The 22,565-nt window shown below is 37.6% G+C and overlaps 1 protein-coding gene across 3 annotated transcripts in view; it reads left to right on the top strand.

Annotated features, from left to right (window-relative positions):
- LOC114660696 (CD82 antigen-like) overlaps positions 1–22,565 on the top strand; it is a 79,586-nt gene that overhangs the window by 31,199 nt on the left and 25,822 nt on the right. For all 3 annotated transcript variants that reach the window (XM_051933890.1, XM_051933891.1, XM_051933889.1), the window contains exon 2: positions 11,021–11,097. In XM_051933890.1, the coding sequence (XP_051789850.1) occupies positions 11,032–11,097 (66 nt within the window). In that variant the 5' untranslated portion in view covers positions 11,021–11,031. The remainder of the gene's footprint in view (positions 1–11,020; positions 11,098–22,565) is intronic.

Raw genomic sequence — 22,565 nt, 5'->3', positions numbered from 1 at the left:
GGATCCTTCCAAGTGGCTCCAATGAGATTTTCTCTGCCACGTTCACTGCCTGCATGTCCATGCTGCCTACTCCACCTTACACTGCTTACTTGTGATAAAAAACACCATCATCTGCACTTACTTCAACTCCTTGACCCAAACCAAACCAGATTCCTTCCTGAGCATCGCCAGTAGTCATGTACCCAGACCAATGAATCCAATAAATGTAATCAGAGGACTGGTCGATCCTTTCACTGTCCCTCTCACTCACTATCACACACACACACACATCTTCTGCATGACCCCTAAGGATGGTTCTGCCCCTTCATATGGTGTTTTTCTCAAACCAGAATTTACATTCCGAAAACACAACTGATGAAAACAAATCTGATTTTAATTGAATATGGAGAGCCAAAACTTCCAAAGCTCTAAAAAACATGCTAAAGACAAATTGAAAATAACTTTTATTTGAACCATTTAATTAATCCAAAGTAATTTTTGAATAAACTCTCTCATTAAGTCTCTGAATCTGACAAAACAATGACTAAGGTGATATTCAAAAGTTTGGATTATTTCTTGAAAGATAGAGGTTGGGAGTTGTAATTAGACATATATAAATGAAAGACCTGTGTGTGTGTGTGTGTATGGAGCCGTCCACTCTGCTCATGCTCAACCACAGCCAGTAGACAGTGCATACATGCACTTTTACATTTTTTTGACACTTGCATGCCCCTCACTACTCACTATGAAAGACCTGTGTACAGCAAACACTGCTGTGTAACAACAACGTTATGCTAATGACACAGATGAAGAGACACAATGTTAACAAGTTGACACTATGTGCAAGTGAAGCACTTCAGCAACAGAGGGCAAAGCTTGAAGTATTCACTAAAAACATTATCTGTCTGGAGGTATTTTCTGAAGACAAAGATTAATAGGACTCATATGTCAGCGATACGGCTAAGATGTGGTATCACCAGTGTCATCTTATGAAAACCAGTGGGGTATCAAGCACAGGTGGGTCTGTGTCCTTTGCACTGAGTAATTCTTAAAGTTAGCTGACACCTCTCTCAGTTCACAAATATAGTTAAACTGCTAGGGTGTCTTCGGGTTGTTTTTTATCATGAAGACCACACACAGCTAGTATGATATAAGCTGGGTAGTTTGTATTGAGGTCACAAAATCCTATTGTGTTATTCATTCACTGCATGCTCGATGGATAAGCACCTGCCTCCAACGCCTGGAACCCAGATCTGTCAATGTTTTACATACAGTCACTGAAGTGTTAAATTATGTGTAATATCAGCCACAGAAGTTCCATATTTTTATGAAAACATGTTCAGGAAATGAGAACTTACCATGCTTGAATGATTGTTTTAAGTAATGGAAAGTTTGTAATTTTTTTCCCCACATACACAAGCTAGACATTTTTGATAAATACCTCAAAATAAAACCATTAACTAAATTTCTGTATACTTCTGATTATTTTAAATACCTAAACAAAATTAATTTGTTATTTCAATGGCCTATAATTCTGTTGGTGAAGTGAATAGATAAGTGAATTAAGGAACAAAGCAATTTTTTGTATTATGGGGATAAAAACAAGCATCCATCTGCAGCTTAATGATTTTAGTTTTTTTTTCATTTTTGGGATAATATTGGTAGCTCATCCAAATACTGTATGTGGAGCCTCATTATAAGGTAACTGTGTTTCCTTATATTTTTGTAAGCATAGTTGAATATGGGCGGCACGGTGGCGCAGTGGGTAGCGATGCTGCCTCGCAGTTGGGAGACCTGGGGACCTGGGTTCGCTTCCCGGGTCCTCCCTGCGTGGAGTTTGCATGTTCTTCCCGTGTCTGCGTGGGTTTCCTCCCACAGTCCAAAGACATGCAGGTTAGGTGGATTGGTGATTCTAAATTGGCCCTAGTGTGTGTTTGTGTGTGTCCTGCGGTGGGTTGGCACCCTGCCCGGGATTGGTTCCTGCCTTGTGCCCTGTGTTGGCTGGGATTGGCTCCAGCAGACCCCTGTGACCCTGTGTTCGGATTCAGCGGGTTGGAAAATGGATGGATAGTTGAATATAATCATATTGTGTCTGATAGCTCCCTAAGCCAAAATAACATACTTACATGCAACTACTTACAACATTTAAACTATAAACTAAATATACTAGATCTGCAGGATAAATATATTGTAGTCTGGATGAGATGGCTATGTGGGATGTACTGTATGCTCCTGCCAGTTTTCTAAAGGTTTCTTTCGACTCCTACACACTTAGCACAAGTCCATATTTATTCCTGCCTTCCTCCCACCTGCATATAAAATGTTTCATCCTGTTCCTGCCCACATGCTAAAAGTAACATCCCAGTATTGGCTGTACTGGGATTTTTTTATACAACTCCTATCCTCATTAGCCAGATTCAAGCGTTCCTGCAGGATGAAGCCTTGGCAAGTTGATAATCTGCTACAGCCAACAATGCAGAGTAGAAAGGCCGAGTGTGGCATTAAGGGGTGGTCAGGGGTGCAAACCAGACAGAAACAACAATAAATAGTTTTCTCCACTTCTCTCTAGTCACGCAATGGCTTCCACAAGGAAACCACTAGTGAAGGTGGTGGGTAACCTCTTGAAGTCTATCCAATACTGCTGGGTCTACATCTATATCTAACTTTGCATTTATCTGTGCCACATTATGCAGGAATCCCTGCAAGTGAAATTGAACATAATTGTTTGGTGTTTTTTAATTTAATTATATCTACCAACAATTTATTTCTTTATTTATGCCAAATATATATTTATTTTATTTACTTTTAAGGCACGTCCTCCATGGCTTATAGCATGCACTTTTCAAAACAAAAGACAGCCTTTTAAAACACAGTAAGTGCCTTGTGCTGCGTGGAAGGCCAGTATATTTATGAAGACATGACATGCAGGTGGTATTTATACAAATGAGGGTTCAACAGGGGTGTTGCACTGGCAATACTAAAAGCAGCACATTTCTGGAAGACATTACATGCAGAGTTTTGAATTTCCCTTGTCTGAATATAGCTGCAGGAAAACCTAACTTTATTACAGGATTATACACAAGGCAAAAACAGAGCACCAATCCATCACAGAGGATATACTGTCACTGTAGACACTGTCCATCCAGAACCTGTAACACACAATGTGGATTCACAATAAACATGAATGGCTAAATGAATTGCAGAGACAAGGAAAGGGTGACATTTTAAATCTAACAATGAGTTTACACTGAGTTTATTAAAGAAGAGGTGCAAGGACAGAACTATACATAGGAAAGATCATTTCAAGGCGACCCTAGGTGAAGTATTCTTTGGCTGAATTGGATGTTTAACTGTGGCACAGTGGCCTCACAATTCTTGAACCCTGTTTAGATCACTTATTAGAATGTGTTGTTGGCTCAAAAATTGTTATTTCTTTGTTCTTTTTATTTAGATTAGCTCCTGATTTCAGTTGTCCAAAACAGTTAATAACATATTTTTGGCAGCTTTATGAATATCCATTGCACTAATTTCCGTTGCATTTTGTTGTCAATTTTTGTAACAGAGCTGAATGTCATCGTAACTATGCATGAGGTCCTTTTTGGAAAATCAAGCATCTATTTGAAAGAATGGACAACACAGATGGAGCACTTTAGGGAACTAAATTCACATAACATTAGACAGGAAAGATAGGAACACCTGCAGTAAAGTAAGGTAGTTTTTGCCAGTTCATCAGAATTCTTCAGGAGTTTTGGGAAGGTAGTCAGTGTTGTCAAAAGTAGCAGTAAGATCAAGCTGAAATAGGACAAGGGAAGATGCAAACATTTATGAGGAAGTTATTCACTTTATAAAGTAATGTCATTTCAGACCATGCTGAAAATGTTAGGATATTTTAATTCATAGTAGAAAACATGCACCGTATTTCCTAAATCTGTGACCCAAAGTAATGCAAGTATTAACAGAGGATGATAATTGGAGTTTTGTGGGTTGCTGAATGACTTGTTCCAAATATGTGGCTGAATCTTCATCACTAATAGATAAAGACGGTCTGATTAAACAAATTGTTCATTCTCCCACCTTTACTAAATATATTGTTTAAATATGAAAGTCCAAGGATGGAAATATTGCATAAGCCCCAACAACAGCAACTAATTTGAAAGAAGGTAATTGGAGTCAGTGAGATAACAACGTGTCTGTCTGGTGTTCTGCCCCATTAAAAAAAATCTATTCTAAGAGGCTCACATATTTTTTTTTCACTGTACTTGGTCTATTATTATTAAATTCTTAAAAATGAAATAAAGTTCAAACTCAGAACATTTTAAAGACAAAGCCATTATGCATGAAAAAACTCTAGTTGGGGTAAATGTTGGATAATTGAGGTGCATTACCTTTAACGATGGTTATGACCAGATACCAGCTTCACAAGAAACTGGGTAATGATTCTTTTATATCTGTAGTAATAAGCAGAACTATGGTATCCCAATGTGTCTGTAAACTAAATTTTAGAGAAATTGAATGCTGTTATAGTAATGGACTTAATTACTAGAGGGATTGATTTTCACATTTGCACCTCCCAACACATAGCCTTGTTTGATGTGCTTCCTACCCTGCACACATTGAAGAGATTTCCTTTGGGTCTGGATATGGACATGACACCTAGTGCAGCCCTCAGCAATTGGATTTTTGACTTCCTAATTGGAAGATGCCATTATTTGCAAACTGAATGTATCTTCAACACATGCACCTTATAGTATAGTGTGCCAGGCTTGTTCCTGTACTCCTTATTTGCCTATTGCAGTCTAGCCAGAACTAGCTCCAACTTCATCACTAAATCTCCAGATGAAGCCACTTGATCAGCAAAAATGATAAGATAGCGTACAGAGAGGAGATATGGCTTCTGATATAGTGGTGCCATGACAATAATCTCTCCCAAGGTACTTGTCATAGATTTCAGGAAGCACATCACAGACCACAAACCCATCAGAGGAAGCGATGCTACCAGTCTGCAAACCCCAATTACCAACGGTTGTACTAAGTGCCATGCCAACGGTTGTACTAAGTGCCATGTCCAGCAGTTTCATGGTATACCTGTGTTAAATACTGAGCTGTAGTCTAGAAAGTGTACTCATGCAGAGCAGTTCATGCAGAACAGTTTTTATTATCCTTATGTCCTATGTGATGGTGTGGGTTGGCGTCTCACTACTGGTTGCATCCTGGGAACCTCTTGAACCTGTTAATACAGATAACTTACCCAATAACGTATGCAATTGGCAACATAGAGCCAGCCTGTATTATTACATCCCAGGATGACATGAAGATTAACAGATACGGAATTCTCTGTGGACCAGTTGAGGAAATATGAAAACTGGAGTTGGTACAAACAATTTGAAATATTCTGTTCAATTTTTCCTAGCAATGGTCTTTCAAAAATGATCACATCACAATGGAAGTGAGTACAACAGGGCTAAAAGTCATTGAAACAGTCCACTTTTGTTTTATTTGGCAAAGGAGTAAATGTTGGAGATTACAGATCATTGAAAATGTTCATGAAGACTATTTTACTGTAATGAGAAGGGGAGCAGAGACGGGCCCAGGTTTAATAGTAAATTATGTAATAATATTAATGAATACATTCAGAAATAAACACCTGATAACAAGATAAAATGTAGTTATATTGAAATTTCAGTTTATCAGTAAGGAAATATTGGAAATGGCAATAGTTTAAACATTATTTACTTAAAATCTAAAAGTATTAAACAATATGTGAACAGTATTACACACTTTAAGTATAAGATTGTAGTAATATCTCTGTGTTGAAATATAGCTGCTTGGGAAAACAAATACATGGGTTATGGTAATTAAAAAAACCTAGATAAATGCAAGAGATGACAATATACGCAACATCAATGTAAATTGTCTTTATATATAATTGTATTTATAGAAACTGTGCCACCAAGAAATACCTGTACAGATTCAGTGCACCTTAGCATAGGTTCTGAACATACCTGGACTGGTGTTGGTAGGTGCAAAACCATTTGTGAAAAGTGTTTTTATTTGATTCCTCTTATGAATATACTGTCTAATAAAACACTAAGGTCCTATGTGTCCAGTCCTCCTAAACAATCTGATTGGTCAGTCTGGCTTTGGTGTGATTGGTCAGTTTGGGTTTGGTGACACAATGAAAAAGGAAGTGTGAGTATGAGATGCACGTGAAGGAGTAAAAGCAAATGAGCCACACAGAGAGAGTTGCCTTCAAAGACAGCAAATATAAAACAGGAGGCAAGAAAAGTACATTGCAAATAATGAAAGAGTATGAGATGTAGGCTTTACAGGAACATGCTCAATAGGCATTCACACACACGCAAATACAGAAGAAATGCGCTGAAGGTTCACGTAGGGCAAGAGAGAACAAACATTTTTTAATTACAGTATTCTATTACTTGTCTGTGACAGCTATTGTGGCATGTGTTCAATACATGCACATGTTTGTCTTTTGGAAGACAATTTGATCAGTTCAAAGTTGCCAAATAAGGATTATATAAGATATCTAAAACTTCACACTCATGTAGCAAAATAATGTAGTCGTAAGTATCCAAAGTTGAACCTAAATCTAAAGTTTTTACTAATATGCAGAAGCAAAGAAATCAGTAGTAGATTAGCTGCATGATATTAGCTACACTTAAGTTTTAAAAAGCTTTTCACACAGTACTCTATTTTGGACTAATCATCAACCTACATGCATTACAAATTCAATATAGGGGGTACAAGCTTGCTGTAAATACAGAGGGCAAAGGGTTATTGTGTGAGAATCTTTCTTCGTCAGTGTTTGGTTCATTCCTGTTCTTAATTTATGTAAATAGTGTGAATAGTAGGGGGTGCCACTAAGCCCCCAAACCCCAGACACACACAACCCAACACAACTCCAACTGCAAATGTAAGGATTTTTAATCCAGACAGCTCAATACAATTGTACTTACAACTAATATACAGCCTTTTAAGTTCTTTCTCCTCTCCTCCAAGAGTGTAGCCCACTGCCCCCCAACTCTGACTCAACCCAAATAAGGCAGCAGGGTTTCTTTTAAGCTCGACCCAGGGATTGCTTCCAGTCTCTTATCCCAGTAATCCGGAGCACGGTCATGTGGAAACCAGGGCAGTCCTCCCCCAACAGTGCCCTCTGACAGAACCCAAAGACCCTGACAAGGTTGAGTATACGGACTCCATTTCACGGACTCCATTTCCCATGCAACCCTGCGGGTGTCCTAATTGGGTTTAGCCCTGAGGAACACTACATCCTGGGAGAATGACCTGCTCCTGGCGAGTCCACTTTCCATTCCAGTGTCCTTCAATTATGGCCTCCTAGCTGAGTATGAAGCCTTCTTTTATCCCAGCTAGAATGCCTGTCCTTCCTCCAGGGCACCCACAATAATTTAGACAAAATCTTACTAAAGTGTGATTTAAACTTGTAGATGCCATTAAATTAACTGGGTTAGCCGGTATTCTAAATTCGGCATAATCACTATACCCAGATCCAGTCAGTATTCAGGTTTAGACATGCGGGGAGCGCTCACAGTAGTTATTAACCACTCTTCTGTGTATTCCTCAGGCAGTTTCTAGTTAAATGTAGGAATGTTTATTGAGCAGGTAACTTAGAACAACAAGCTTGAAGCCAGCTGTGCTGATGCCACATGATGAATTTTCTGGCCAGAAGCAGAACAAAGGAAGCAGTTTGACTTCACTTAAGCAGTTTGATCTAAGGAGTAACGATATCCAGGATACATCTGTGGCTAAAACCAACCAGACAGCTAGTTACAATATGTGGCTTGCTTTCTGTTGTTTTTCACAATTTTATATTACGCTCCCATATCTTTGGTCTTCTGTCAGTAGTTATGGTCTACTGGGTCATTTATTCATCTGCAGTGTTTCCATCAAAGTGACAGCAAAAAAGGTCATTTTGTTACACCCCATAATATTCTGCACTAGTTCCCTGTATGTTATATCAAGGTTGTCATGATAAGCCTTTTGCTCAGTAATTAAGCATAAGATACAACTCGCTTAACATTATAGCAACAGGACATTATCTTAAGTGCTAGTATGATGCTCCTGCCTTAAGATTAAAGTATCATAAGACAATAACTGGCCGACTGTAGAAGCTACTGAAAGGACCACAGGTTGATGTGTGCAAAATTAATATAAATAAATGTAAAGTTTTACATACAAGATTTTTTTACGTTTTATTATTGTATTTGCTTGACAAGGCCAACTTCTTTATCCAAGCTGACTTAAAAGAAAGGATATGTTATAAGTGTTTAGATATTTTTTAAAGTATGAGCACAGGCAGGTTCTGTGACATGTTTAGGATCACATAATAGATGCTTTCCCATCACAGGAAGTTTTTTTTTTCTTTTAAGAAACTCAATAACTTTTGTGAGATTCTCTCCAAAGGAACTTGGGCCATTTGTAGTTCCTTAGTAGTTTTTTTATCTCCTTCTCCAGGGTATGTACTTTTCGTTCAACCAGGAACTATTAGTGGGTGGAGCTTAGGCGATGAACTGTATGATGTGGTTGTAAACAAGCACTGTTGCCACATTACAAATCTATTAGTAGCTTGGACTTTAGAGAGTTATCGATGAAGACAGAGTGCTGTACTTCGCACTGCATTATTCCTTATATCCGCTTCCCTAATGCCCTGTGCCATGCACTGCATCAAAGCAATAATCTCCCCTGTGAAGTCACGATTGCTTCGAAGCAATAAGGTGGAGTGGTACCCCATGAACCCCCGAACACGCAGCATTACTCTTCTTTGCACATCACGCATTTTGCATAAAGATTACAGTTCTTGTTGTGTGGTGGGGACACAAAAGCTGTCAGAGATCATAAATGACCCAGGGTCTGCATAGTTGGTTCCTGAAAACAAAGTTGTAGATTTTTTTGAAGAAGCAACCGATATAGTTAACAAAAACAAAGTATGTGGCATAATTTACCTTGACTTCCAAAAAGCATTTGATACAGTCCAACACCAAAGATTAAATATGAAACTAGAAGATGTAAACATCAGAAGTAACCTATAAATCTGGCTCTCTAGCTGTTTAACTGGTAGGAGACAAAGAGCACAGATAAGAAGAGAATGCTCTACATGGAGCAAAGTCATCAGTGGAGATCCTCAGGGGTCTGTTCTTGGACCATTATTTTTTTCTGATTTACATTAATGACATTGACATTGACTCTGGTATTGTTAGTAAATTTGTCAAATTCTCAGATGACACTAAAATTGGAGGGATGGTAGACACTGAGGAGGCAGCAAAAGAATTCAAAAAGACCTCGACAACCTGCAGAACTGGGCAAACACCTGAAAAATATAATTTAATGTAGAAAAGTGCAAAGTGCTTCACTTTCATACAGGAATGTCAAATAGGAAGGAACCTCTGTAAAGGATTTAGGGGTATATGTTGACGCAACATTTTCATTGACTAAGCAATGCACAGAAGCAATTAAAAAGGCAGACAAAATGTTACATTATATCTTAAAAACTGCTGAATTTAAGTCAAGGGACATTATGCTTAAACTATATAAGACTGCATCTGGAGTATTGTGTGCAGTTCTGGCCACCACGGTACAGAAAGACATAACAGCACTTGAAGCTGTGCAGAGGAGAGCAACCAAATGCATCCCAAGACTTAAGGACAAGTCCTACTCTGACAGACTCAGAGAATTAAACCTGTTTAGTCTTAAGTGGAGGGGACTATGTGGGGACCTAATCCAGGTATTAAAAATCCTCAAAGACATTGATAAAATAGATCCAGCAACATTCTTTTGGCTTAAGGGTGAATCACATACTCGAGGACATTAGTGGAAATGCATTTAGGACTGAAGCCAGAAAGCATTTCTTTACGCAAATAGTTGTGGGACTCTGGAACAAAGTACAGAGACATGGAGTTGAACAACAACCTTGAAAACCTTTTAAGATGAATCTGGATGAGATACTGGGACAGCTTAGTTATAGGCTAAACAAATGGGCTTGACTGAATGGTCTCCTCTCATTTGTCAAATGTCGTATGTTCTTATGTTCTGTGGTAGCAAAGAGCCTAATGTTTCAGAAGTGGGGACTGATCCAGTAACTTTGTGATTAAGGACTATTGCCTTTCCCACTTGAACACACTGCCTACACATAGAGTTATACAGTGAGTTTTGGAACTAGAAGGTACATCTTGTGAAAAACACTGTCCACTGCAAAATTATTTGCAGATGTGTTTAAAAAGGCTAAATGATTATATAACACCTGAGTCAGGTGATTTTATGCCTAAACTGAAATGTGTTTGAGTCCACATCTGGAATACTGAGCTGAGTGCTGGTCTCTGTTTATAACAAAGACATGGCAGCTGAGTAGCGGCCTCAGCAGTTGATTGAAATGGGAAATATAGAAGAGCCTCTCAGAGGTTATAACACAAAGCTCTGGGGAAATGCCCCAACTGTTTTAGCAAGCCATTTTTGATAATTCAGGGCTTTTTTTACATTTAAGCTGTTGACTAATTCCATCTGCCTCAGAGTGAAATAAAATGAGTCACTGGGAATTTTTAATGTACTTAGCAGCATGAATGTGTGAGTGCACTGTGGTGGTACAGCTGTGGTGGTCCTTTTTTGCATTGTGAATATAAATCCCTGCTGAGTGGATATGTTTCCAATTATTCTAACACCTGAATAATTGTGGTTTTCAGTGGAAGCTCTAGAGTCATGGACAATGAGTAGTCGGCAGGGGCAGGGTGTGTAATATAAGGCCAAGCCTTATGGGAGGAAGAAAAAACAGTGGAAAAATATGGAGCTGAACCATTAACAAAGGGAATCGTTATGCTGATATCTTTTCATCAGTATCTTTTAGTGCAGGATAAAACAAGAAGAATAATTGTATGGCACTTTTCACAGTTTTTATATTTAAACCGCTTTTTTGTCAGTAGCCAATTGTGAGATGTGACCATTTGCTATATGCACAGAAGCCATCAAGTCCTGGTTTAAAACTTTCCATTCTAATTCTTGCATTTTTCCCACACAGGTGCTGTCAAAATGGGAGTTCAAGGCTGTCTTAGCGTCACAAAATACATTCTGTTCCTGTTCAACCTTCTGTGTTTTGTAAGTATAGCATCTCAATCCATCTACTCCATTACTCCATCTCAAAGTTGGCAGTTTCTGTATGCTTGGCTCTGAGGTAATAGCAGAAACAAAGCAGCTCACCCCAGAAATAAGAGACTTGTTTTTCTAACTCAGGGGTCCCAAACCACAGTGCTGGAGGACCACTACAGCTGTAGCTCTTCATCCAAAGCTATTTTTAAATAAAACCAAGTTCTTGCTTAATAATAGTAAAACAGCATTTATTTTTATGGCTTTCTGTTGCTGACATTCTGCCATGTCAGATATTTATCACATTGTATATTTTCCTTTTGTGAGAAAATGATCCCATTGCTTTGTGGGCAGGAGTAGATTTGTACTTCTCTGTTCTTTCATTTTCTCTCTCATTTATTAAAACAGATGCATTATGTTAAACATAAATGGCACCAAGTTAGCTGGAGAGCTGGTGGTTCCTTTGTCATTTGAATCTCATTGTTAATTATAGAGTTATGGTTGTCACGTTTGCAGAGTACAGTGAAATTCTTATCTGCATGTACTACTCACCGTGCAACATCAACATTTTGATTAGCAACATTAACCACTTTACCTCAAAACTTCTGTTGTCTTTACCTTAAATAACCACCTGTGTGGCAAGTTACAAAAATAGGAAACAATTTGAAACAAAGGCAGTTCTTTAAAACTAAAACCAGCAATTAAAGGTTCTAATGCTTGACAAGTGAGTGAACTAAAATAAAGCTCAAAAAGGATGTTGCTTTAGCTGCAATAAATAGCTTCTAATTAAGAAACTAGCTGGAGTAAAAACTGACCATCACTGTAGCTGTCTGGGGTAAACCTGATGACCCCAACCTAGATATTTGCTTACTTTCTTTGATGAAGAAGCCCCCAAAGAGACAGGTCTGATACCAACAAGGCAGCTGAGCCAGTAACAGGAAAAAAACCTTTTTGTGCCTTGATTTACCTCCTACATTGAGAACACATATGCTGTTTAATTTCTGCACTTTCCTTTTCTTTCACAGCCTTTATTGGTTTATCTTCTAATGGACACCAATTGCTGTTGATATCCTCTTGACTTGAAATTTAATTGATGCGTTTGTTTTTTTGTTTTAAATAAAGGTTTTCTAAATTTCCTTCTGTCTCTCTGTATGTCTATTCATTTTTTTGTTTCTGTCAATCTTTAATCAGAATCTCTGTGCTTGTATGAGTCTTTGTTCTTTCTTTTAAAACACCTTCTGAACAGTTATTTTTGTTATGTATTGCTACCTGAAGAATTTCTTTAGTACAAGGTCTCTCCCTCTCTTCCCCTCTCCATTTTGTCTCTTTAGAGCTGTTTTCACACTTAAACATACCCAAAATCAAACGGTGAAATGGGTAATAGACAGCAAGAAAAACATAAGTTAGAAAGAGTGAATATTCTTATCTACAGTAAAACACCATTTCAAAAAGCTTATACTTACATCCTTTTCAAGCAGCCAGCTCATTTGCCCACATGCTATAAACTACAAGGCTACCGCCAACTTACATTACAATATGTAGAATATTTTTAATTGTGGATAATCACCAGAAGACAGACATGAAACAGAGAAAATGAACAAGTAACTTTTTTGATTCAATGTTAACATTTGCACATGTACCATTGTTTCTGTGGATCCACATATCTGTGGAGTCTTATCACATAATGATGGCTTTATTTCAAATTCATTGTGGTGGTGTATCAAGCCAAAATTGTGTCACTGTCCAAATACTCATGGACCTGACTGTAAACAAATTTTAAAATGGAAGACTCCTGAACAGGATTAAACATAAATTACTATTAACTATACAATTTTCAAGTCTTTCAGTGCTTTAGTCAGATGGCCAAGGAGCCTGGAGGAAAGCAAAATCTCCAGCTGATCAGATGCTGTAAAAAATAAACCTCTAGAAGTTATAAAGCCAAAAGACTGCCCAGAGCCTTCTGGGCATTCTAATATAAAGCTGTGTTAAACCGTTAAAGCTACTCATTGTTATAATGCACCATCCTAGAAGATTTCATACAGCAGGTCTCATCAGTAGTGGGAGTGCAAATCTCTTCCAAAATCATAGATGGCTGCAGAGTACTCTGATCAGATGACGGTGGCGCAGGACACCAGTACAGGAAACTGGAAAGAGAAAACAAAAAAACTAGTAGCTGGAGACTAGTGCAAAAAATTTCTTTATATGATATTGCAGTACACATTACAACCAGCACAAAAAAAGAAATTATTCATAGGACAAATAAAGAAGAGGGTGTTTACAAGTATTTTAAAAATTTGCAAAATATTAACCTGTCTTATCTCTCTCTATCAATTCAGCATTCCACATTTCGGTGCATAAGAAGAAAAGGCTGATTCACCAGTTCTTTTCATGCTTTGCTCTCAGAATAACAGGCAAACCAATGCTGGAGGATCTAAGATTATAATTAGGCATATAGGGGAACAGACACTCCGAAATATGAGAAGCAAGATTATTGAGAGCCTTTTATACAATCAAAAGTATTTTAAAATCAGTTTGAAGGGACAGGGGAAACCAGAGGAATAATAATCAGAATCAGTTACCCTAGACTGAATGTCTAGGTAATGTAAGAGGAAAACCAAAGCTCCCAGAAGAAAACACATTTAGATATAGGGAGGATGTATAAACTCCATAGAGCCAACCACCAGCCGCTTAATTTATACCCAAAATGCTGTATCTGTTAGGCAACAACACTAACCAATGTCATGTCTGTTTGTATGTGAATGTGTGTATCTGTGTGCAAAAGTGTATAGGCACTGAGTTATCACTTTCTTAGGTACATCCACCACAATCAGGGCCGGGTTTTCCTATAGGCTAACTAGGCTTCAGCCTAGGGCCTCAAGATCAAGAGGGGCCTACATTCAAATTGTTAGCAAAATTTTATTATCTCTCATGTAATTTACAAACTTAAAAATGGAAGGTGAAAGGGCCTCATAAGTGGAATAGCCTAGGGCCTCTTTTCATATAAATCCGGCCCTGACCACAATCACAAAAATTTCACATTTCAATATGTCATAAGTCACATGATAGCTACCGTATGTACAGTGTAAATCAGGCAGATCTTGCATAGGTTACAATTTCACTGAGTGTTAGAATGGGCAAAACAATTGCCCTTAGTGACTTTTAATATGTCATAAGAGTAGGTACAAGGCATGTTGGTTGTATCTCCCAAAAAGCTATTGTGATGGGCCTTTCATGCACAACAATTCCAAGGGTTTTCCAAGAATTGTGCAAAAAGCAAGAACTATCCAGTGATATATGATTGTGTGAACAAAAACAGCACGTGGAACCGAGTGGTTAAAGGAGAATGGCAAGAATCATACAATTAAAAAGATGGGCCAAACTACATCCAAATTCAACATGGATGAGTAGAATGTCATCTCAGAATGCACCCTTTGTTATATTTGGGCAGATATAGGACTGCACCTTCAAAATAATTATTTTGAAAAATTATTTAATAGGGAAAATAGTCAAAAACAAACCAAAATCTCAAAATCATTAAGAAGCTACAAAAGAAAGACAATCCAATACTAATAAAACAAAATCTGGAAAACAAGGAATCCAAAATCGAAAAACAAGAGCATCCATCCATCCATCCATTTTCTAAATCTTCTTACCCAGAGCAGGGTCATGGAAAAGCTGGAGTATATTTGAAAAACAAATAAACCAAACAGGAAATAATTAAATGAGTATGTAAAGAGAGGCAGTGGAACAACACGAATTAATGCCTCAGCAATAGACTGTAACTTTTCTGGCCTTTGTATAAGCAGAGGGCAGTCCCCACAGTTGCAGCATCAGATGACACTTTACCTTTGGGCATAACATATAAAAGACAAGGAACATTATTATTTGCCGACTTACAACATTTGAGATACAATTGGTTACATTTTTTTTTCCATTTGGAGCAAAGGGAGGTGAAGTGACTTGTAATGGTCACAGAGAGTCAGTAACAGGGTTTAAATCTACAACATAGCCTTAACCACTATGCCACACTGCCTAACATAACTAACAGAATAAACATACTGTACATACCAGTAACACAATAATTCAAAAACCAAGCACATTATATAAAAGTAATAAATGATGAAGACATAACATAAACATTTTTTAAAAATCAGACGTGGGCATCAGGACATCAATTGTCTTCATTTTAAGACACTCCACTGTTGCTCCAGCAGTGTGCTTTGTGCCATTGTCCTATTGAAAGACAAATTTCCTCCTCAGTTTAAGCTTTCTGGCAGAACAGAGCAGATTTTCTTCCAGGACCTTTCTGTGCTGTACAGAATTCATCTTCCTAACAGTCCTGACCAGATTAAAGTCCCTGCTGTTAAAATGCTGCCACCCAATACATTTTACATTGGGGATAGTGTCATCCAGCTGATATGCAGTTTTATATTAACATTACACACATTGCTTAGTTTTCACGCCATAAAATTCTGCTTTAGTTTCATCAGACCACAAGACTTTCTGTCACATCTTTTACAGTATTTTCTACATGATGTTTTGCATATTCTTTATTGGTTTCTGCCAGGGCTACTTCTTTGCCACTTTTCTATAGATGCCCTTTTTGTGCAGTGCCTTAGAGACTTTTCAGCTGTGAATATCCTCTCCACCTACAGTAAAAATTGCCATCACAGTAGCCTCTCTGACAAGCTCCATTCTTGTAGAGTGACTAAGCTTTAACAGGAGCTGTATGACCTAGGCAGTGTACTGTACCAGTAGTTTCATTTTTTTCACTTCATATGATGGACTGCACTGAGCTCTGAGTTATGTTCAATGTCTTTGAGGTAGTCTTTCACACTTCCCTAAATCTGTGCTTCTCTGTAATCATATCCCTGGCTTTTTTAAATACTCTTTTGTCTTCGTTTTCATTTGCTTTTTGGAAAATCTGTTCCAGACTGCTGGACCTCAACAAAAGGGGCGGGGCATTTATCATCAGCACAATGAGCAGCCAGGTCTGCCCAATATTTTTATACATGACTTGAAGCATGAATGGATGCTAACTGATCAACTATTTCAGTGGTATATACATGTACAAAAAAGCCTCAATTCCAAACATATGCATAAAAAGCTACTCTATGGCTTCTTATTAAAACTACTTGTCCTCTTAAATGATAATCGACACTTCATGAGTATTACAGTTTTGCAAAAATAAATTGAGAACAGGTGAGCCACCCATTTCCTGTTGGTAAGGTAATATGTTAGCCTTGTATTTACAAAGGGTAGAAATACTTTATAAGTCTCACGATTTAGATTTTTCCAATTTTGAAAAAGTGTTAAAAGTTTTCAGTTTGTTTCTTTTGATTTGACATAGTGTACACTGTTTTGTTTATCAAATGGAATAAGTCTTACTTTAACATATAATTTTGTTAAAGCAATTCAAATAAAAGGACATCTAGGGAGTGTGAGGAAATCACAAGAACAAAAAAGATTTGGGGTAGCCACCCTGCATACTTGAAAATTTTAGAGGAAATGAAGCAAAATAGCGTCTTTTCAGGCCAAGCTCAATACAGAACTGAATTGCGGTAGACAAAATGGTGTTTATATATAGTCAGAGGAGGAAGTGATGTCAGGAGAGCCGGGAGCACCGGAAGTGAGGTTGTTAAGCAGGACTTCCTTCTGATGGTCTGCAGAGGAGAAAAGTGAGCAAGCGTTATCTGACAGTGCCAACCCCAGGTCTGGCGGATAATCACACTTAATTCGAGCCCATAAACTGTCTCCTAATTGTGACAGGATTTACATGTAAATACTGTATTAAACAAATAAACTTTCAGGGTAAGCACGGCACCAAGCAAAATTTACAAACGGTGTAGTTCTAACCATGCAGTTATTACATTACAGTCATGTTGGGCCTAAAATGTACTTCTGAGGATCTTCAAAAAACTCAATTTGATTATGGATACAAAACTGTTGCTAATTCAGCTGTCCCACTAAAATCATTGTCCCAGCACAGTGTCAAATTATCCCTCCACTTAAAAGTAAATGCTAAATAAACCCAAAATGGCATCAAGAAATCTCTAAACCTCTGTCTTCTTGGGCTAAAGTCAATGTTTGTGAATCTGTTTAAAAAAAAAGCAAAGAGTTCTTAGAAACTAGCCAAACAGATTCAAGTACTTACTAAGAAGAACAATGATGCTTGTGCTCATGATCTTTAAGCCTTCCCTGAGAATGTTCCAGACATAGAGGTTATTGCATTTCATGGGTGTGATTACATTTTAATCTAACACTGCATTTTGTAATGGTAAGGGTTTCATTGGCTAAATATTGTTAATTGTTGGACTGCACATGGTGTGATACATAATGCACAAGAGATGCTCAGCTGTAGTCCTGGTGAGTAGCAATGACTATGGGTTTTTACCATAACCACTGTTTTATTTTGGAGGCTGCTTATTGTCATTTTTTTTTACTTTTACTTTAATTTAGTAATATACTGCTAACCTCTTAGTAAACATAATAAGCACTGTGCCTCCAAGTTGGAATTGGCAGGCAGAAGGTCCTGGACTAAACATTCACTAGCAAAGCAATAAAAGCATTGCACAAAGCCACTAAGCATGCAAAAAATGGGTTAAGGACAGAAAATCCAACAAGTCACAAAAAAGTCTAACACTGTGGAAGTCTGGATATCAGGACTTAACAGCCAGTATAAAAATAAACAAAAATAAATCAAGGCAGTCAGATGGAGGTCTGCAGCTTTCTTTTAACACTGCCTTCACTAGTGGGTTGCAGAGTTGGTAAGAGAGTGATGAAAGCTGTGCTTGCAGCTCATCTGCTCAGCCTTTTTACCTAACAAAAGTAGTGTATGAAAGTTAGAGTATGAGCCCGCAGAAGGGCCCGTAAGTAAGTCTGAACAGAAAAGATGAACAGGACAAAGAATATCCCATATGAATAAAATGTACTGTTGGTTTCACAGATGAGTTTTGTGTGCATGTTAATGGAACTTTTAAGTCAATGAAAAGAGATGAGTGAGGCAACTTCTCGGAAAGGAAGGAACCGTTAAGAGAAATCTGCTTTTGCTTCCTTCTGCCAAGTCCACAGAGAGGCCTCTAGGTTGCTTTTCACTTTGACTTGGAATGACTCACACAAAACTTTTTCTGCCGCCTCCTGCTGCTTTATTTGATGGAAACTGAGCAACTCTCAGTACTGCCCTGCTTCATTTTTTTTCCTATACTGTATTTCTTTATTTAGTTTGAGATTTTTTTTGCAGTCAGTGCATGTGTTTTCTGGTTAATATACAGTACTGTAAGTGGTCCACTTATTGGACTATTAAAAATGCCATGTGTCTGTATGACATTTATGCTCGCTTGGACTTGCTTGTAAAAATGGTCACCTTTACTGTAATTATTTATTGTTTTTATTCATTTAATTAAAAACAATAAATAATGAGAGTAAAGGTGACCATTTTTGACATCATTTAAAGGAATACTCCACCCAAAAGTGGGAAATTTTTAATTTCATGTTTTCATGCGAAAGAGAAAGAAATAAGTGTATTACTTAACAGAACCGAATAGTGACCAATGCTGCACAATGGCTCAATGTGAAAAACGTCCATGGATTATGGAAAAAAAAAATTCAGGTTACTCGTGATGCAAATTACTGCAGCATATTTAAAGAAAGCTAATAATAAACTGCACAATTCAAAGATAAGATATACATAATTTACCGTAAAAGAAAATGCAAAAATTAACATCTCACAAAACCACACAATGTGCTTTGGCCATGATTCTTTTTTTTTTACTTTAGTAGCCTTTTCTCTTTGTCAAATTTCTGGGCACATACCACTAACAAAAATGGAATCCTTATACAATTATAAGGTAAATTCTTATGATATACAGTATGTCAAAAGTTCCTTTTCAAAAGGTAGTATAGACCTGCATTTATTTTTATGGAAGACAATACTTGATTCAGTTACAACTTAGCATGGCTCATAAACTCCATGAGATTTGAAAAGAATACAAATGTATATATACTAATGGAAAAATTAAACACCATATGAGCCTCAGAAAATACTGTTGTATAATGTTATCCAATTGTTGCCAAAGAGTCTGACGAAGTTAATGGCCATTGGCAGCCTAGAAGGTCACGTATGCCTATGCTGCATTTCTGGGCAACCTAAAGAATATTTTTTTACTCGTGGTTTATTTATTTTTCTATCTGCTTTTACACAAATTTTTATGACCCGTTTCTCAAGTTTCTTTCATATTACCTACACACTTTTAGTAACTATTGAAGTTGTCTTTTGAACAGTGTCATTAGCCTAAACTAAAATAATTAGTTGCATTTCATCAGCGGTCCAATACACTTTTGATTTCATGTTGTACAAAATAAAACCCATTCAAGCAACAAGTAAAAACAACACCCAGTGAGCTTTGTCACCTTCATGATATCATGGACTGAACACCATTCAGTAACCAGGGCATAACAACAGCCATATTAAAGGGTTCCATCTATGGCGCAGATTCCTGGGACCTTTATTAAACAATTAATGAGTTAAAAAAACTACTACAAATAAAACCAGTGTAATTCCTGGCTTGACTCTGCTTATATTCTGACGCTTGTAAAAAAGCAGCCTTGTATTTGCATGCGATTGCCCTCAGTCTGTCCATTTTGTTCCTCTTTACAATGGTTGTATTTCAATTTAAGTAAAAAAATCTTGATTGCATACTTAAAATTTGTTTTTACATTCATATACAAGCTATAAAGCATTTTATACAGGAAACAGAGCTGGAGGTTGCAATGTTAAAAATGCAAAGATTTGCAGTGGTTGTGACGAGGATGGACAAGATCAGGAATGAGTACATTAGTGGGTCAGCTCAAGTTGGACCGTTTGGAGACAAAGCTAGAGAGGCGAGATGGCGTTGGTTTGGACATGTGCAGAGGAGAGATGCTGAGTATATTGGGAGAAGGATGCTAAGGATAGAGCTGCCAGGTAAGAGGAAAAGAGGAAGGCCTAAGAGAAGGTTTATGGAGGTGGTGAGAGAGGACATGTAGGTGATGGGTGTAACAGAGCAAGATGCAGAGGACAGAAAGATATGGAAGAAGATGATCCGCTGTGGCAGCCCCTAATGGGAGCAGCTGGAAGAAGAAGAACAAGAAGAAGAAGAAGAAGATACAAGCTATAAAGCATGATATACAGTATGTTGTGGTTATTTTCCTCTTTCTTGCTTTGGAGACTTATGTCCTAATAACAGTGTGTAACTGTTACTATTAATCTCCTTCTGTTCTTTCCACACATAAGATTTACCATTCTAATTTACAGGTGTACTGGATAGAAAATCAATTCATTAGTAAAATGCCTTTTATACAAATATGCAGAAATAATCTTATTCATTAAAATATTGATACAGCTGTACCACTTTTAACTTGCCAGTGGCCCTCTCCATTTTTACATGGGAGAGAAAGCTATTTCCATATTTGGAGAAACGCTAAGGAAATCCCCAACCCCATCTGCTACATGCAGAATGAAAACTGCGTTGCATTTGTCATTAATAATTATAAAATAAGCCAGGACTCATATAGTATCACTTTTTTTTTTCCTGGCAATTATTTTCTTTGATACACCTTATGTGAAATCTTTGACATTTTCCTAAAGGTCTGAGTGTGTCATGGTTGGAAGTTCTTGTTTGAGGCAACAGAATGCTAAAGATGTATTCAATACCCTTACATTATTGAGATTGTATTGGCTAAGCGTGCCACTTCAATCAAGAATGACAAACTAAGAGGATGACAAACACAAATGGCTGCTAGTGATGCAAAGAAATATTTTTAATTACCTTTTTTTAACTCTTGGTTTGCATGAAGCAACATTGAGAAATTACAAGAACACCAAAGAAATGCCGCTATTTCCAGAGCGGAAAAGTAGGTCACGTTTTCCCCTACCAAGAAAAACTGCATGTATCTGGTGTTTCTGAAGGTGCAGGTACAGCCCAGCCACATAAGTAAAGGTGAGAACCACTTTGTGTGGGTCCTTGTTTATTATTCAGTTGCTGACAAAATGGCTGGATACTTCTACATTGCTTGACATGGAAAATCATTCAACCATTGTCCTACATTTTGAACACTAAAGTGCACTGTGCAAAGGTTTGAAATTTCAAAATTTCCCATGAAAACAAGCAGACGTTTCAAGTATGGCTGCAGTGAGGTTCCTGCATAGAGTATGGAGGACAGCAATACTGGTAAGACCTTGGAGAAGAATTGCTGCTTCTCTGCATTACATAGAATCAACTGAGGTCTCTTAATTATGAACTTGGGATGCCCCCTGGGCGGCTTGTAAGGTAGTGTTCAAGGTATGGGAAAATGGAAGAAAATCCAGATGACTGATTCTGTCTTTAACCTGGCCTGGGAGTATCTAGTAATTCCTCAGGTGGAGCTAGAAGAAATTGCTTGGGATGGGGTGGCCTAGTCTCTGTATCGCAGCATGTTGCCAGCATGACTCCTCAGTATGATAAGTGGAGAATGAAATAAATTTGCTTTGCACTCCAAGGAAATCAGTGGACCTAAACCATGCTTGGAAAATGCACCTTACAATTATTACAGGGCCAAAACAACCCTAAGAAATGGAAAGTAATTACTCAAGCTTTTAGTTGTTTTCTGTTTCTACCACAAAAGGTAAAGGATGACCCATCTTAGTGCATAATTGTTCTTTACTGTCCAATATACTGCTGCTTATGTTCCTTTTATTAATTTTGCTGCAAAAACACATTTTGGCTATAGTAAGAGGTTAACAACTACAACTTGACCACAATATCTCTTAGTTTAAACTTCTAAACAGACATCTTTTGGATGATATTTCCTGTTCCTATCTTAAGCTAACATTTGCATTCAAATGATCCATAGCTTTTTTCTGCTTTCCTTTTGTCTTATGTTGTGCAGGATCATTACAGGCAAGGAGTTATTCACTCTTTCCTTTTGCTGATGTAGTCTTTCTTTCTCACATCAATATCAACTTAACCTTTCACACTTCCTTTCTGAACTTGAACTGGTTAAGCAGTCTTCATTACTCAAGCTCCCTCCACACATGCCCCATAGTAACTGAGATGTCCTGTTCAACTGGGACAGCCAGCACAATGAGCAGCCAGGTCTGCCCAATATTTTTATACATGACTTGAAGCATGAATGGATGCTAACTGATCAACTATTTCAGTGGTATATACATGTACAAAAAAGCCTCAATTCCAAACATATGCATAAAAAGCTACTCTATGGCTTCTTATTAAAACTACTTGTCCTCTTAAATGATAATCGACACTTCATGAGTATTACAGTTTTGCACTAAAACCATTGCTAGTAACTCTCAATGTGATAATATAATTTGAAAATGGAGAGAAGAATGAAGGATAGGAAATTATACCTCATGTGAACAGTCCTGGTATGAAACTTTATCTCCTTGTTGTGGACAGACATAATTATGAGTATCATGTTCCAAAATGGTCAATCCGTCTAGTAAT

This window comes from Erpetoichthys calabaricus, chromosome 11, assembly GCF_900747795.2.
Source record: "Erpetoichthys calabaricus chromosome 11, fErpCal1.3, whole genome shotgun sequence".
Lineage (NCBI taxonomy): Eukaryota > Metazoa > Chordata > Cladistia > Polypteriformes > Polypteridae > Erpetoichthys > Erpetoichthys calabaricus.
The sequence above is the reverse complement of the archived record's forward strand: the minus strand, read 5'-3'. Positions and strand labels throughout refer to the sequence as shown.